This window comes from Podarcis bocagei, assembly GCF_964188305.1.
Source record: "Podarcis bocagei genome assembly, chromosome: 3".
Classification (NCBI taxonomy): domain Eukaryota; kingdom Metazoa; phylum Chordata; class Lepidosauria; order Squamata; family Lacertidae; genus Podarcis; species Podarcis bocagei.
In genome coordinates, this window is record NC_138127.1 from 29,216,763 (window position 1) to 29,234,277 (window position 17,515).

The 17,515-nt window shown below is 40.8% G+C and overlaps 1 protein-coding gene across 2 annotated transcripts in view; it reads right to left on the bottom strand.

Moving 5' to 3' along the window:
- MDN1 (midasin AAA ATPase 1) overlaps positions 1–17,515 on the bottom strand; it is a 102,207-nt gene that overhangs the window by 12,839 nt on the left and 71,853 nt on the right. For both annotated transcript variants that reach the window (XM_081186530.1, XM_081186529.1), the window contains exons 79-87: positions 16,955–17,410; positions 14,687–14,916; positions 5,880–6,020; positions 4,823–4,995; positions 4,452–4,613; positions 3,976–4,113; positions 3,134–3,275; positions 1,494–1,669; positions 150–290 (exon numbers count right to left, since the gene is read on the bottom strand). In XM_081186530.1, coding sequence (XP_081042656.1) covers positions 150–290; positions 1,494–1,669; positions 3,134–3,275; positions 3,976–4,113; positions 4,452–4,613; positions 4,823–4,995; positions 5,880–6,020; positions 14,687–14,916; positions 16,955–17,410 — 1,759 coding nt within the window. The remainder of the gene's footprint in view (positions 1–149; positions 291–1,493; positions 1,670–3,133; positions 3,276–3,975; positions 4,114–4,451; positions 4,614–4,822; positions 4,996–5,879; positions 6,021–14,686; positions 14,917–16,954; positions 17,411–17,515) is intronic.

Sequence of the window (17,515 nt, forward strand, 5' to 3'; positions counted from 1 at the left end):
GGGACCATGAACTATTTAAGAAGTAGCAGGTGTTATTATTGGAAATAGCAATACATAAAACACTTTGGAAATACATGTTGCTCAAGTTCAGTTGAAATAAACGGTAGTTACATAAGTGTAGCTTTCTGCAGCAAACTTGCTCTCATTACCTCATCTATTTGCTCATGGACTTTCTCTTTGGTTTCACCACCATCTGGTTGATTCTCTTCTTCTTCGTCTTTGGGAGATTTCTTATCATTTTTGTTGTCAACGTCCATGTTGTCATCTTTTGCCACAAGTTCTGAATCGCCCTAAGTTGTTCAAGGAAAATAGCCATGGAACCATTTCATTGTACATCCTGCTACCATTGGTGTATATACAGTTCTGTTGGCTCTGTTACAGTCAAGCCACAGGGAACATTCAACACGTTTTGAGACAAATGGCTACTTTATCAAAACACTCTACTTATTACACTAAAGGCGGCGGCACACTAACAGCTTTTTGTGTCAAAATAAAAAAATTCCTTCCTGTAGCACCTTAAAGACCAACTAAGTTAGTTCTTGGTATAAGCTTTCGTGTGCATGCACACTTCTTTAGATACACACCGCTACAGGAAGGAATTTTTTTATTTTGACTATGGCAGACCAACACGGCTACCCATCTGTAGCTTTTTGTGTGTGTAAGCCCAGGACATTGGCCACAGCAAATATGCAAAGGGTGGATGATCGACACATGACTGTGTACATTTGCGTGGAAGCTTAATCAGAGAAGGGTTCTTAGACAGGTGCACACAGCTGTTTAAATTACCTGCATAATGTTATGAAACCTTGTGTGTTTTCTCTAAGTCCCCTGACTTAGGGGCCCTCCAGATATAGCTGGGCTACAACTTCCATCATTCCTGACCATTGGCGACGTTGGTTGGGGCTGATGGGAGTTCAGAGTTCAATAACACCTGAAGGGCAACATCCTAGCTACCAGTCTACTTGAGGAAACATGGTTGCACATTTTGGATCCCAAAATATATTAGACAACAGTTGTTTTACAGGAATTGTGTATTATGAAGATTGAGGTTTTTTTATCTGTTCCTTGTCACTCTATGGATGGATATCCGGTTAAAAAACAACAACCCCTAAGGTTGCCATTTCCTTTCATAGGAAAGCAGATGCCTAAAACTAGGGATGCAACATAAAAGGCTCTGGATTTGGTAGCCCCTGTTGATATTTACACCTTGAGGAGAGGATGATTTTGAAGCCCTGCCTCCACAGCCCCTCTCTGTGGGTGGCAAGTTCCATATGGAGAGAGGCATCTTCAAAAAAAGGTAGACAGCAGGCTAGCTCACTCCTTGCTGATTTTATGAAATCCAAGCAAGGCTTCTCAATAATCCCATTCTAAAAAGGGAGTCTCACAAAAAATTGAGACACTAATCTCTGTATTGTATTCCATATACCGTACCATGCAATTATAAAGTTGTACAATACTTCTTCCGTGGAGCACACTTTTATTTACGTTTTTACCTCATCCATTCCTGGTCCCGTTTCTGTTATATTATCATCCTCATTATCACTCTCATCATCTTCCTCATCATCATCATTGTCATCTCCCCAAAGCCTTTCATCCAATTTGTCAGCTTCAGCATCTCCGAGATTTCCCATCTGTTTGTCTAACTCTTCATCAGATTTGTCGTCTTCTTCTGTATAAGGCAAAACAGCTCACTTTGCATAATCCTCTTTATAAGGTACTAGAACTCAGTGCATAAGGGACACATGGCCTTTTGCAAACTTGCAAATGAACCTCACAAGTTTGCAAACTTGCAGATGAACCTCACAAGTATAGTGACATCACAGGTTAGCAATGCACACATTCTGCTGGCAGGGACTGGACTAGGGTGACAGCCTAAAACCATTCAGCCATTCTGCATCAAACAGAGGACACCAACATGAGTACAGTAAGCCTGCAACTTATGTGCATTTAACTTGCTCACATTCAGCTTTGTTCACCTGGCAATAATTATTTTTAAGTAAAAAGTGGGCGGAAAGGGGGTGGGTATCCAGGAAAAGAGACTCTAGCAATCCCACCCGCCATTGAACCCAATGCATTTTGACTATACAGTGGTACCTCGCAAGACGAATGCCTCGCAAGACAAAAAACTCGCTAGACGAAAGGGTTTTTTGTTTTTTGAGCTGCTTCGCAAGACGATTTTCCCTATGGGCTTGCTTCGCAAGACGAAAACGTCTTGCAAGTTTGTTTCCTTTTTCTTAACACCGCTAATACAGTTGCGACTTGACTTCGAGGAGCAACTCATAGAACGCGGTGTGGTAGCCTTTTTTGAGGTTTTTAAAGACTTTGGTGATTTTTGAAGCTTTTCCAAAACTTTCCCGACACCGTGCTTCGCAAGACGAAAAAAATCGCAAGACGACAAAACTCGCAGAACGAATTAATTTCGTCTTGCGAGGCACCACTGTATGTGATTTGGGGTTTAGATGCAATCCCCAGAATGTAACCCCTGTGTCAATTGAGGGCTTACTGTACAAGAAGTGTCTCTCCTGAAATTGTTTCAACACATTTGGTGAAACAAGGGAAAAAGTTTATCAGAAATAAGAATTATGGACATGTGACCAGAATGTATATTTTTGTATATTCTTATTCAGATTTCTCCAAGGGTCTGTCACAGTTTGAAATTAACAGTAATGTCATGAAAACTGTTTGGTAAGATCACCAACTGTCTCGCCCAATTGTTCTATCCCACTTAGAATAACACACCACACACAGACATGATATAGCTGGACTTCTGCTGCATTTAGAAATGTTACAGTTAAGGGTTTTCCTAATTTATAACAGTTGTAGATGCTTCCTGCTCCAATTATATTCCTTAATCAGGAAGAGCTCCTAACCACACAAGCCACACAAGGATTAATTTAATACAGGAGCAGAAGCATTACCATTTTCACAAATACTGAACTCTGCCAGATTTTGCCACAGAAGGACATCAAGCTGCTGGAATCACACTTAACGTTAATTCTGCGCAAGTACGTCCATTGCATGTCAATGTTTGCACAAAAAGCCCACAAAGAAAATGTTTAGCGTTCCCACTTGTACTGGCATATAACAGGACAGACAAGCAAAACCTACAATTGTCATAGTACAAGCCACATACCTTGGTTTTCTTGCTCCCCGTCGTAGGTTTTTCCTTCAAAATCATCTGACATTTCAATTGCATTGTCCTCTCCTTCAATACCTGGTTTGGATTCTGGGTCTTCATCCTCCTTTTCTTGACCCTTCTGGTAAGTATCTTCTACCTGGGATATTTAACCAAAGAATATTCCAGCTTTTAATGAAGCATTAGTTTCATCCCCACCATTATCTCAGCAACACAGTTTTATTACTGAATAAAATCTAACTGCTCAACCCCAGCAGGAGGACAGAACTGCTTTAAGAATCTAAGGCATTTTTCGTCTTCTTTAGGAGTAAGCAGCAGATGGCTTGTGGGGGGGGGGAGACAATGAAAGTTACTATGAAACCTATTAAACTATATGAAAATAACAGCAGAGTCCAACCCCCAAGGTCCGTTGGGATGAGAAATTCTGAATTCGGAGGAACTTGGGGCTTTCGTGGCTGACTTTCAGCTAAACTGTAATGATGTCAGTGCAATTCTCTCACCCCTACTCAGTCAGACAATCTTAAACCAGCCTAAGTCCTGAAAAGGGGCATTCCAGGGGAGTGGTGGGATAGGACAAGGAGAGACATAGCTATTCCAAAGTCTGTTCAGCTAGGTCATGTGACCTAGGGCCTAATCCTCAAAACTCAAGCCCATAATTGTCTGCCAACACAGCCAACAGTAGCCCCTCCCAGCCACTCCTGAACAGGATGTGGAATGGGTTAACTTGCACTGGTGAAAATTACATTGGCTTCCTATAGTTAAGAACGTGCTTTAACTTATTTATGAACAGATTCATGGCTACTTTGGAGCCGCTGCCTCAAATCCCACTTGGCACGTACCTGCTCTTCACTTTCTATCTTGTCACTCACATCCTTTTTGCCTTCCCCTTCTCCAAGGCCACCTCCTTCGTAATCATGGAATTCTGTTCCTCCTTCTCCTCCAGCATCTTCCATTAGCTCTTTTGGTAAACAAAACCCCTAATAAATAATAATAATAATAGTAAGTTGAAACATTTTGGACAGATTTTAGCACTCATCAAAACAATTAAGCTTCCAAAGGACAGATTTTCCCCAACTTGTATCTATCTATCTATCTATCTATCTATCTATCTATCTATCTATCTATCTATCTATCTATCTACATGCACACAAATAAAGTACTATGGAGCCAAAGATAAAGAGCTCATTCAACACACTGGCGAGCATCTTGCTTCTGCTGTGGCTTTCTTTAAACAAGCTTTATTCACAACTCCAGATATCTCAGAATTCTATCCTCTTTCCCAAATCCACTGAGAGGATAAACAAGAATTTCTTACCTTCTGGGCCAGTTCAGTAAATATGTTAGCTAGAACAGAGAGCAATTTCCCAGTGCTCCTATGTGTAGCCAAGGTAACAGTGAGGTAGAAGAGGATGATATTGGAATATTTGTAAAGTATTGGCATTAGACGCACAAGTAAGTGGCAGGATTGATTGAAAAGCTGTGGACACAAAATAAATCCAATGTTCATTTAAAATATAGGGGCTTCCCCGCCCCAAACAAGACAAAACGAGAAGTTTCTAAGTGACCTTACAATTTCCCTCTGCTATTTTGCCTTTCACAGAAAGTCTAGAAATTCACGTTCAAACCCTCCTCCAGCTGGACCAAGCCTCAATGAACAGCAAGGACATTTCGACAGATGAATTTTACCTTGCACTTGTATTCAGTGTAATCCTCGCCATAGGATTTTAGTCGCTCCAGGAGTTCTGAAATAACCGAAATGATTTTCTGCACGTGCAGAGAATTCACATCTGCACAGATGTCTTCATCCAAGAGTTTAGTTAAATGCCCTGCCTTGAGCCTCTCAACCAAGGATTCTTCCCCTTGAGTAAGAAAGGGGGAAAGGGAAAAGGCTGAAGACTCAATTCATCCTTAATCAGAAAACATTTTTATCCAATGAAAATGTTGCCTTTGTACAGCAGGCTCATTTCTACACACACTTCCATCTTTCAGCCAGGCAAGAAAAAGGCCTTATCAGAGTTCAAGGACATATTCAAGCCAGGCAAAACAATTCAAGGAAAGTATGAAGCAGGGCTGGTGAGGGCCTGGGAGAGGGTGTGTGGCTGGGAAGGGGTTGTGGTGTGGGCTCAACAGAGAGGCCTGGAGGTGCAGATTTGATCCCCATGCCTAAGGTTCCCCACTCCTGCCCTAGAGCACCACGGCATGTTGCAGGATCCAGGAGGTACCAGATGCCCAAGAGAACTGCACTGATTGCCCTTCACAGACAACGCACTATTGCCAGTTCTCTCCACCCTCCAGTGTGGTGTAGTGGCTAGAGTTACTGGGTGACCATGGGCTTGCCACCGTCTCTCAGACCAACTTACCTCACAAGGATGATGTGAGGATAATAACGAGAAGGAGAACCATGTATGCCACCTTGAGCTCCATGGAGCAAAGGTGGGATATAAATGCAATAAATAACAGATTAATAAAATCTATCAGAGCATTCAAGAATCCTCTGAATTCCACAAGTCTCTTGGGTGGGTGGGTGGAGGAGGCTATAGCAAGTCCAAATTTCACAATTTCACAGTGGCAATCATATTTAGAACATCCACCTCTGCCCCTGAAACAAAGACCTAATTTGCCAGGATATATGTGGAGTTCAGTTACACACACACACACACACACAGAAAGGGGGGGGGAGAGAGAAAATATTTCTGAAAGTATAAAGAGTGTTTCAGAGAAAAGGACAAAAGTTAAGACTCACCATCCTCCCTCTGGGAGGTGTCGTCTTCTTTTACCTTTTTCCTTTCTACCAAACACTGAATTGCACCCAGGATAGCTTGGATTGCAAGCTCTACTTGTTCTGAGTAGAGTTCTACAAATCCATCATCTGACTTCTGGTTCCCTTTGGAAATACAGGAGAAATGTTAGTGGGGAAGACATCCGATTTCGAAAGCAGCAACCACTTTGACTGAGGGTTTTGTTTTGTTTTTGCAATCAAGTGGTGCATAATAAATTTTATGAAATAAATAAATTATAAGACACAAACAAATTGCAGTTCTAAGCCACAATAACAAATTCAAGTTTAACAAGAATGGCATAGTGCTCAAAAACCTGAAAAAAGATAACTATTAAGACTTTGACATGATGGTTGGGCTTTATAAAACTAGTGTCTCCCCAATGTTAAAACCTGGAGAATTCCCAGTTCCCCGCCTAATTTAAAATTTGACATACTCCATTACTCTAAGAGGTATACAGTGGTGCCTCGCAAGACCAAATCAATCCGTTCCACGAGTCTCTTCGTCTTGCGTTGCACGGCTATTAGCGGCTTAGCGGCTATTAACGGCTTAGCGGCTTTAAGAAAAAGGAAACAAACTCGCAAGACGTTTCGTCTTGCGAAGCAAGCCCATAGGGAAATTCGTCTTGCGGAACGACTCAAAAAACGGAAAACTCTTTCGTCTTGCGCGTTTTTCGTCTTGCGAGGCACCACTGTATATGCTTTGCCTCAGTTATCTCACAGAACAAAAGTCTGACATCTGCCTTGCAAGTGGAAGATAGTGCAAATAATATTGCCTTTTAGCCTCTCACCAGCCCTTGGCCCAATCAGGGCTCAGAAATGAGACTGAATTTTCAGGCAGTGCTGCTGCTAGGATTTTCCCCAAGTCAAGTCAGGTCAAATCAATGAATCCTTAATCCCCTTGCAATGTTGCCACTGCTATACTTATTCCAGCTCATTTCATAATGCATTAACAAGACTCGGCTAAAGACATGCAGCGGCATGAAAACAAATGTCCAACTTTTCATGAGAAAACAAGCTTTGTAGCATCAGATACTAGGAACAGAGGTCCCAGGAAGTATCCAACAACAACTTGCAAGAAATAAACAAAACGCCAACTCCCACCAAAGTACAGCTGCTAGGATTTTGACATGCTAAATTAAACAAAACGTTGAATATTATTGTGAATGCTTCAATACTCTCTGCACACTTACATAGGACTGCCTCTTTGAACTCTGCAAGATTTGGTTCTCAGTGTGATAGGAATTTTATGGTTTTAGATATATAGTAATGTTCATAACTGCACATACATAGATCAGTACAGGAAGGCCAACGTGGAACCATTTTGATTCCTAAACTGACCAAATCCTTTCTCTGCAAGGTTAAAAATGGAAAAGCCTCCCCATTGTCTCTTCCTTTAATCTGTGTTTGAATAAGGTGTGAGCCTGTGACCTGGCCCAGGAAATAAGTATTTTAGCACTACAAAAGAATGGCCAGGCTCCCCAGAAAATCCAATCAAGTAACCTGCTAGACAGGAGATAAACAAGGAGAAGAGAAAAACAACATTTAAATTTCTGTGATGTAGGTGGGATGTATCTGAGGGGTGGTCTTAGGTTACACCCCTTCTGTGATGTATGCATAATGTTTCTGGGGGTGGTCCTGATCTAGAGAAGGGGAATTTCAAAAGTCTTTATAAGGCCTTGCAGGCCATTGTTCTGGGTCCTCTTCCTCTCCTGCGTGTGAGGGGAGTACCCTGTTGCAACAGATCAATAAAGATCAAGCTTACTAGCTGCTTTGCTTCTCAATATTCTCTGGTTGGCCTCTGTTATTTTCTCCTACCAATAGGGAACCTATGTAAGGACTCTATATGGGCTCTTGGATACCCCATAAGGGAAAAGGGCATATTTTTATTTACAACAGATGGCGACCACGAAGGGACTTTTGGTTACCCGGATTCTGGAAACGAGGAAGGACTGGTTATCCAGCGCGCACCAGGCAGTTTGCCAGGAGGAATAACCAGTCTTCCATCGGTCCCAGGGTCTGGCAATAACTTGGAGTTCAGCGGGGCTAACCAGAGGAAGCAAATCTTGATCAGGCCGGCCTTAAACAACCAGTCAAGACATCGTGGGATCACCAGGAACAGTGCATGCGGAAGTGAGTATTAAGTAGGAAACACGGGTAGTGGGTTGGGGTCTCTAAACCACAGCAACCAAAATTCTTTAATTCTTCCTTTTCCCTTCAAATCTAAAATTTCTACTTTTTTCCTCATCTAAAAATTGCCTTCTCCTTTCTGTCCCCTCAATCTCAACACCAGCCCTAGCCCTTCGGAGTATGCCCAGGCAAAGGTTGTGTGTGATTTCTTCCACTTAACTCTGTATGCCAACCTATTCCTTCGGAGTTTTGCCCAGAAAGGTTGTGCAATTTCTTCTGCACTGAAAACTATAATTCCCAAAACTATAACTCCCAGGTGTAGCCGCACCTCTGCCATGGCGATCTTTGTTAGAGATGACCTGTGAGCAGAGAAAGCAAGGGCACCTGATTCCTTTCCTTCTTTGTCATTTCTGAGTCCCAATCTGGCACTGCGCTACGCAAGCGTCCAGTAGGGAACTCTCAGGTTAGATTGTAAGAGGTAGGTTGCTGTGGGCTCCCTGGCTGAGTAATGACCAAAGGGGGGGGGGGTTGAGATCGCTGACCGCACTGTTAGCTTAGTAGCCAGGAAAGGCCAACAGCTGTACCAGCCTAGTAAGTCAGGCCAGACGAACGGCGGTGTGTCACAGTACTAATTCTCGGAGTTGTCCAAATTGAGTGTACTGTGGGTTATTTATTGTGTTTCCTGAAAAGTGGGGATAAAACCCCGACTGCAGTATAAAAGTAAAAGCTAGCGCTATTAAAATTCTTAAAATGGGTGCACCTCAATCAAAAGAAATGAACCCACAGACTCCTGATGGGAAAGAAGCCCAGTTGGTGCTTACTTCCCGCCTGGACTCTGACAGTCCCCTTCAATTTGTGTTTAAGAAACGTTTTTCCAGTGTTTAAATTGTGCTTAGGCAACATCCAGCAGCTGCTTATCTTAAATGTGCCATCTAAAATAAAAATGCAAGCTTGCTCCAATTCTAAATCTAAGGAAGCCATGTTGAGCCTTATCAATCTTAAAGCAAGACAAAATGGAGAATGGAGTGTGCAAATGTTTGTTATTTGAGAGAGGCTCTAAAAGAGTTTTCCTCCCAAGTGGTAAAATCCTGTATACGTGCTACTTGTGTTCTGAAAGGGGAATTACCCCACCTCCTTCCTCTAGTTTAAGTGAGGAGGGCGATTTAAGTCTAATGGTAAATGTTTTGTTGTAACTTTTGAGTTTGCAAGTATACCTGTGTTCCAGTCTAAGTTAACCTAATGTTTCTGCTGCAAAAGCCTAGTTGAGCCAACTGCTCTCTCAAGCTAAGATGCAGTGTATGAATTTCATTAAGCATATGCCTATGAAAGTATGGTGTTCCTTCTAAGAAAAATATCTGAGTCCAGTTTTAACTTTGATCTGGTTGGACAGAAGAGTTATTGTAAGGCTCCTGGTATCAGTCTCTATAAGACGTCCTGGCCTCTTTTCTTAGAAAATGCCCCCCCTTGTTTCATTCTGTCTCTTTCAGGGTTTTTTCCCCTTCTCCTTCTTATTCTGTGCCAGGTAAATTTACTCCCGAGTAAGCTTCCTTTAAAGGAAACTGCAAAGGGGGGGGGCATAAATTAGGCTTACTATTCCTCTGCAAGTTCAGGAAAAATTGTTCACTCTTGTATTCCTTTTAAATCAAATCTATGGCTGTTTAAACTTTGCTTTATAAAAGATCCTCTCCCTATCTTAGGAAAAATGTTAACTTCAATCTTCTTTTAAAGATAATTTCTATAGGAATTTTCACTCTTTAGTCTAAGGAAGTAAACACTCACTCAAACTAGCTTCAAGATCTGTATAGAATTGGGTACTTTTATTTTCCTTTTCCTTAGTACATGATAGGCGCATGGTTCGTGATAGGCGCATGGCTTGTGATCTCTTCCCCAGTTGTGTCTGTGTACATAAGTATGTGTGTGTTTCTGGTAGTACAAATCTTGCTATGAACCCTGTATTTTAGGGTTGGACTAGATGACCCCAGGTCCCTTTCAACTTTCCCAATTTGTGGCTGATGAGTTGAAATCCAGCCCAGATTGCTCTTTGTTTTTAAAGGTGAGAGGTGAATGTGTGTGTTTCTGGTAGTACAAATCTTGCTGCGAAATCTTGCTGTGAACCCTATATTTTGGAGGGTTGGACTAGATGACCCCAGGGTCTCTTTCAACTCTCCCAATTTGTGGCTGTGTGGAAGACCATGTGTCTGCAAGCATTGGAGGGTAATTCTTAAATTCTGGTGTGGTAATGGAGTTGAAATTCAGCCTAGCTTTGCTTTTTAGTTTTAAAAGGTGAGAGGTAAAAGCCATGATGTTTTGAAGCACAACTGGTAATATCAAGCATTTGAGTGATTACAGTATTTATCATTTTGTCTACTATTTTTTTTAATCAAACTTAAAAGTCAATTCAAAGTTTAAGCACATACAAATGAATAATCAAGTACAATTAGCCTTGGCCATTCCTGTAAATTAAGGCGCAGAAAATAATAATATTAATAATAATAATAATAATTTTTTGTCTGCAAATGGTAAGGCTGAAATGACTGAGAATGTTAAAAAATCCTATGAATTCTAACTCTCTGGCCATTTTTACTCATAAATAAGAGAGCGGTTGATTGTTCCGCGAATGGCCAGAGGGATATTAGCCCTTTCCTGTACATAAAGGAAGCTTGGGCTGAATGGTGAATACTTGAATTGCTGAGTTTCTCTTTTTTGTTTTAAAATCTAACCCTATTTTAAAAAAAACCACTCCTTACCTGGCCATTTTTACTCATAAATAAGAGAGCGGTTGATTGTTCCGCGAATGACCAGATAAAATGACCAATAATGATAGCCCTTTCCTGTACATAAAGGAAGATTGGGCTGAAATTGCTAGCTTTGGTGAATACTTAAATTGCTGAGTTTCTCTTTTTTGTTGTTTTAAAATCTAACCCTATTTTTAAAATCTACTCCTTACCTTTCCCTTCCTTATTCTAATTGAGCCAAAAGATGCAACATTTTCAATGGTATAAAAGGTTTGCTGAGACATGAACTCTGCACATGCACAGAGGCTAGATCAGCTTACAAAAGAGAGAGAGAGAGAGAGAAAGGAGGGGGGGGAGAGAGAAGGTTTGGAGAGCCTGAAACCTATACAAATTTCTTTATGTAAAACTTTGAACCATTGAGGGAAATCACCCTTAATGTCTTGCCCCAGGGGCTAACAAAAGGTTCGCCTCCCAATGGAATTTAAATTTTATAAGTTTTTGTTTTTGTTTTTGTTTTTTTTTGGTGTGTGTGTGTGTATATGCCTATGCATTTTAGGAACAGCACTTCCTGACAGACCTCTCACATGAAATAATTTTCCCTTTTAACAGAGTGTCCTTTCTTTTCTCCCACAGCACAAATGATAATGAGGGGATGCAAACAGTGATTTAAATACTCTATAAAAAGTAATTGCATTTGTTTCTCTTTTGTCTTTCTTCCCTAAAAGCCAAACAGCAACTTTCTTTCTGTTCTGTGAAACAAGTCTGAATCCCTGCTGTATTAGTGACCTCTATCTCTTTGTGCCTTTGACATTTTTCTGTTCTGTGAAACAAGTCTGAATCCCTGCTGTATTAGTGACCTCTATCTCTTTGTGCCTTTGACATTTTTTTTTAAGTTACAAATAATCTGTTTTCATTTATTTAATCAGTTTCTCCATGATGTCTATGAAGTTAATCGAAGCACAACCAAACATTGTTTGTGGAATGGTACTTGTTTACCTTTGGCCTGAGCATTTCTTATTAATTCTGTCATTTTGGCTAGTGCAAGTTACTTGCACAACTTTAAAATTGCCATTCATTTTTTATTGGTATTAACTCATTTCCCAGTATTAACATTACAGCTGATGTTGTCACATCAAGAAACACTCTTTTATTTTCATTTGGGATGTTAGAATGCCAAAACAGATTACTTCAGGTTACTTATTAATTGTGTGTCTTAGCATTTATTTATTTTTGGTTCCTCATAGGTCATTTGTGTGTGTGTGTTTTACTTTGGGGACATGTTCATCACATGTTGAAAGTCAGTCTCATGAAGTTCTTTTATTGGATAGCACACGGTGAATTTTAAGTTTTCCCCATTGTTTTCCCATTTTTTCCCCCAGTCCAGTAGTAATCTGTGTGGTTTTGATAATATCTTTGTACTATTTAATAATAGTTATTTTCTGAATCTGATGTCTTTGTGTCAAGTCCATTTTCATCTAACTGGTAATCTAATTTTTTGCTTTCTTTTTATTTTTTAACCTTTGTATTTTTACAGTTCTCTTTCTATACATGTGGAGTAATTTTTTATTTTATAATATGAAAAGAACAACAACAACAAAAATTAAGTGAAGGAAAGCAAACAAACTTAGCAGATAATAACAGTAATTATGTGGAAATGTGATAATAATATTGAAATAAATAAAATGCTTAATGTGCTAAGATTTTTTATTATTTGCAGCTTCCCATGGAAACTGGAGGACATCCTTTTTGCCTTTTGCCTCTTTCTTGTCTGTGTTTTTAAGTCTCCCCAAAACCCTGCCCCCTTACAGGATATCACTTCTACAGATGTGCAATGATGAAAAGCAGCAACAACCCCTTCGCCATCACAAGACCTGCAACGCCAGAGTTTTCAAAGTGCCCACAGCTATCTCTTTCAAAGGATATAGACTGCCGGGGGGGGGGGAGTGGACCTGACAAAGGGGGGAGGAGTTGAATTGCAAGGACATTTTTTCACTAGAACCTTAAGACTGTGCTCCAGGATTCAAAAGATACATACGTAAAAGATCACAATTGTGTCAAGATATGTAACAGATATTTAATTATTATTTTTTGTATTATGTGTTATTATGTAAGAATGTTGAAATGTGTCTGACAGTGTGATTTCCACAAAGGGGGGCAATTTTTTTTCTGTGTGTAACTGTTTTTATGTTTAATGTCTTATTGCTTACACACCAATGGAGAATTCTCATGCATTTTATACTTTCTAATAGCTCACACTATTGTGTAGTCCAATGTTTAGATAACCACATTTCATTGTCCCACCTGACACTATGCCAATCTTTCCCTATCCATTTTAATATGTGTTAAACCTCGTTTTGCCAAGGACAAACTTCTGGATCCATAAAACACCAGGTACATGAAGGTGGATATGCTTTGGTTTAGCAGGAATGATCCCTTATAGAGTTAAATTGACTTATTTGGACAAAGTGCCCTTTTTAAGAATGGTTTTCTTTAACAGATTGGTTTGAAGACTTGAGAACCATGGGGCAAGATAAATTCAAATTGGACTCAGTTTGAATTGGGCAAGTGTATCCAGGCTGCAATTAGCTTTTTGGTCCTTTAAGTGCAAGTGAGCAACTTCTCATGAGCCCAAGACCACAGCCTATAATAAAATCCCATAGCTAAAGGCCAAGGCGAAGACCTCTCCCTCACGAGATGCCCAAAACCTGTGCCAGCTATGGTGAATGCCAGGCGACATGGTTAAATGAAAGCCCTGAGGGGATTCAACAGACAAGATGTGTTGCTGTAGCACTATGTCAGTGTGAGACCACAGAAGAGCTACCTTGACACCTGAGAACACAAAAATGGCGGGGGGGAAGCAAACTGCACTTTTCAGTCATTAGTGGACCTTACCTTCCTGCTAGGTGTAAAGCATAGAACACTATTGAGTAAATGGTCTCTCCCAAAGTGTTAGAATGCCACAAGTAATTTAGTAGCAAAACGCAGCATGTGTTATTTTTATGATATATTCATACAAAGACATCCATTTACAACATACGATGTTATTATTTGTGGGGCAAAAATTTTTAAGAAAAATTCTAGCCCCAAAGGGGGGAATATTGTGATAGGAATTTTATGGTTTTAGATATATAGTAATGTTCATAACTGCACATACATAGATCAGTACAGGAAGGCCAACGTGGAACCATTTTGATTCCTAAACTGACCAAATCCTTTCTCTGCAAGGTTAAAAATGGAAAAGCCTCCCCATTGTCTCTTCCTTTAATCTGTGTTTGAATAAGGTGTGAGCCTGTGACCTGGCCCAGGAAATAAGTATTTTAGCACTACAAAAGAATGGCCAGGCTCCCCAGAAAATCCAATCAAGTAACCTGCTAGACAGGAGATAAACAAGGAGAAGAGAAAAACAACATTTAAATTTCTGTGATGTAGGTGGGATGTATCTGAGGGGTGGTCTTAGGTTACACCCCTTCTGTGATGTATGCATAATGTTTCTGGGGGTGGTCCTGATCTAGAGAAGGGGAATTTCAAAAGTCTTTATAAGGCCTTGCAGGCCATTGTTCTGGGTCCTCTTCCTCTCCTGCGTGTGAGGGGAGTACCCTGTTGCAACAGATCAATAAAGATCAAGCTTACTAGCTGCTTTGCTTCTCAATATTCTCTGGTTGGCCTCTGTTATTTTCTCCTACCAATAGGGAACCTATGTAAGGACTCTATATGGGCTCTTGGATACCCCATAAGGGAAAAGGGCATATTTTTATTTACAACATCAGTAAGCATACTTAGGATCCTAACAAAATTATGATCTAATTTTACTGCCCTTAGTCACAGATGCAAATATCCAAAGGAGATAACAGAATAATACTTAGATCAACTGCTTTATTGGTTGAAAGATTAAAAGGAACATGTCTTTACCATTGCAGTGTGAAATTGAACTGAAGAGCTGTGTCTTCCAAATGGCAAAATCATCCACACTTCTATTAATTTCTCCTTGGATGTACACAAGACTTCTGATTAACGCCATCCGAGTTGAAACTTGATTGGCTTCCATCTCAGGTAGGACAAAGAAAGACTCTATATCTTGCAGCTGGGTTGAAACCTTCAGCAAACATTCTATTCCTGAAGAGCACACTTCAAAGCTTTTCCTGGAAGACAAAAGCAATCACAGCTCACTTTAACGAGCCACCTTTTAGCCTGCACATTTGCTTTTGAGAAAGAGTGGGTCTGGGGTTAACAAAAAACATCGCTTCTGTTGGACTTACTGTTAATCAGAAAAACAAGCTAAGACTCAATTGTGATACTAAAAACATAACATCTATGGTTTTACCAGAAGGTTTGGAAGTTGTCTTACATGAATGGAAAAGGAACTTCAGCTTGTATAAGGTAGCCCTGCAGATTTCCTTCAGTTTCTTTAGCCTGTACCCCCACCCTTAAAAAATATTCTATGATACAAAGAGGCACTACACTGTTTAAACCACACACTTTACTGGAAGCTGCAGATTTAATCTATAGTGTTTACAATATAGTAAGATTTGTTATTTTTTGATTCTGCACAAGTCTTACGCAAGTTGGAGGATGGATGGCGGCTAACAAATTGAGGTTGAATCCTGACAAGACAGAAGTACTGTTTTTGGGGAAAGGAGGCGAGCACGTGTAGAGAACTCCCTGAATGGGGTAACTGTGCCCCTGAAGGACCAGGTGTGCAGCTGGGAGTCATTTTGGACTCACAGCTGTCCATGGAGGCACAGGTCAATTCTGTGTCCAGGGCAGCTGTTTATTAGTTCCATCTGGTACACAGACTGAGACCCTACCTGCCTGCAGACTGTCTCGCCAGAGTGGTGCATGCTCTAGTTATCTCTCGCTTGGACTACTGCAATGCGCTCTATGTGGGGTTACCTTTGAAGGTGACCCGGAAACTACAACTAATCCAGAATACGGCAGCTAGACTGGTGACTGGGAGTGGCCGCCGGGACCACATAACACTGGTCTTGAAAGACCTACACTGGCTCCCAGTGCATTTCTGAGCACATTTCAAAGTGTTGGTGCGGACCTTTAAAGCTCTAAATGGCCTCGGTCCAGTATACCTGAGGGAACATCTCCACCCCCATCGTTCTGCCTGGACACTGAGGTCCAGCGCCAAGGGCCTTCTGGCGGTTCCCTCACTGCGAGAAGCCAAGTTACAGGGAACCAGGCAGAGGGCCTTCTCAGTAGTGGCACCCACCCTGTGGAATGCCCTCCCACCAGATGTCAAAGAGAAAAACAACCACCAGACTTTTAGAAGACATCTGAAGGCAGCCCTGTTTAGGGAAGCTTTTAATGTTTAATAGACCATTGTATTTTAATATTTTGTTTGAAGCTGCCCAGAATGGGCAGGGTATAAATAATAAATTATTATATTATTATTATACGTGTTACTTATTGAGCATTTCAGTTAATTCAAATTATATTAAAATACAAATGTAAAAGAAAAGGAGGTTATTGGATTGTTGCTTTTATTTTGATTATGTATTTTGTGGTTTTATATTTTGATTTTATTCTGTGAACTGCCCTGAAACCTCTGGGTATATAAATTCTAATGATGATGATGATGATGATGATAATAATAATAATAGGATAACCACTGGAACAAATACAGAAATAAGACATAAGCATTAAGATGGTAGGTGAGAAGAGTCCCTAACTGGCCTAACAGTTGTCGGTTTCCAAGAATTATTTAGTCCAATGAAGTTTATTATTTGTTTAGGAATACCAGTTTATAGTCTCTGCAAATTACTAGAATTTCTCACCTCACAGTGGCCTAATTCATATATAATGCTGAAGCACAGTTAATGTTTTTGATTATGTCCTCTGAAATGCAAGGGGTGTATCACCCAGTCAAGGAGTACTAAGCTTCCTCTGTGCACTTCCTCCAAAAGTGAAGGCATAACTCTCCCCCAAGGCACTTAAGCTTAGATACAACATCTGTCTTGATATTTGGCAGTGTAGACGACTGTTTAGTGCCTCCATGGTTGGGCCACCAACTTCTGCAGCGCCAATCATTTATTTGGGATATAGTGGGGGCTGACTGCAGGCCCCACGTTGAACAATGCAGTCAATAAAGTCACAGTCTTACAGATTAGGGTGCATAAAGGCTGCAGGAGTGAAACCGTTTTCTCCCCATAAAATACTATGTACCTTACTTACCAGGAATGGAAGAGTGTCTCACAAGACAGTTGTCTGATTCTGTCCACATCTGATTTTACTGCCTTAACCTCCAGCAGCATCTCTTTCACGTCTGAAATCAGCTTCTGAAACAACGGGTCGTGCTTTCGCATCTTGCACCCAGCGGGCAGCTGATCTGCAGCTATGGGAGTGGAATATTGTAGCTCTGGAGGGTTAAAACCAGGCATGGACTTCAGAACACAAGGGGAATTCAGTTCAGTTGCTTCAGTCTCTGCTCTGGAAGCATTCAAGGACTGGCCTTTTGGACAGCACTCCATAAACCAGGACAGCTGCTCCAGGACCACCACACACTGCATTGAAAGGTATTGCAGTCTATCGGTCCACTGTTGAACACCGTCTTGAGGAGGAAACGCCACTTCATATTCACAGGCAGGGTTTAACCGGGCATCAATCTCCTGAACGCAGCTCAGAAGGTTCCTGTAGGAGATTCACAAGGTTAAGAGATATGCTTATAATAAAATATTATCGGTACACCTCAGTCAGTATACAGTGGATCACAGCAATTTCCAAATGCTGCAGCTT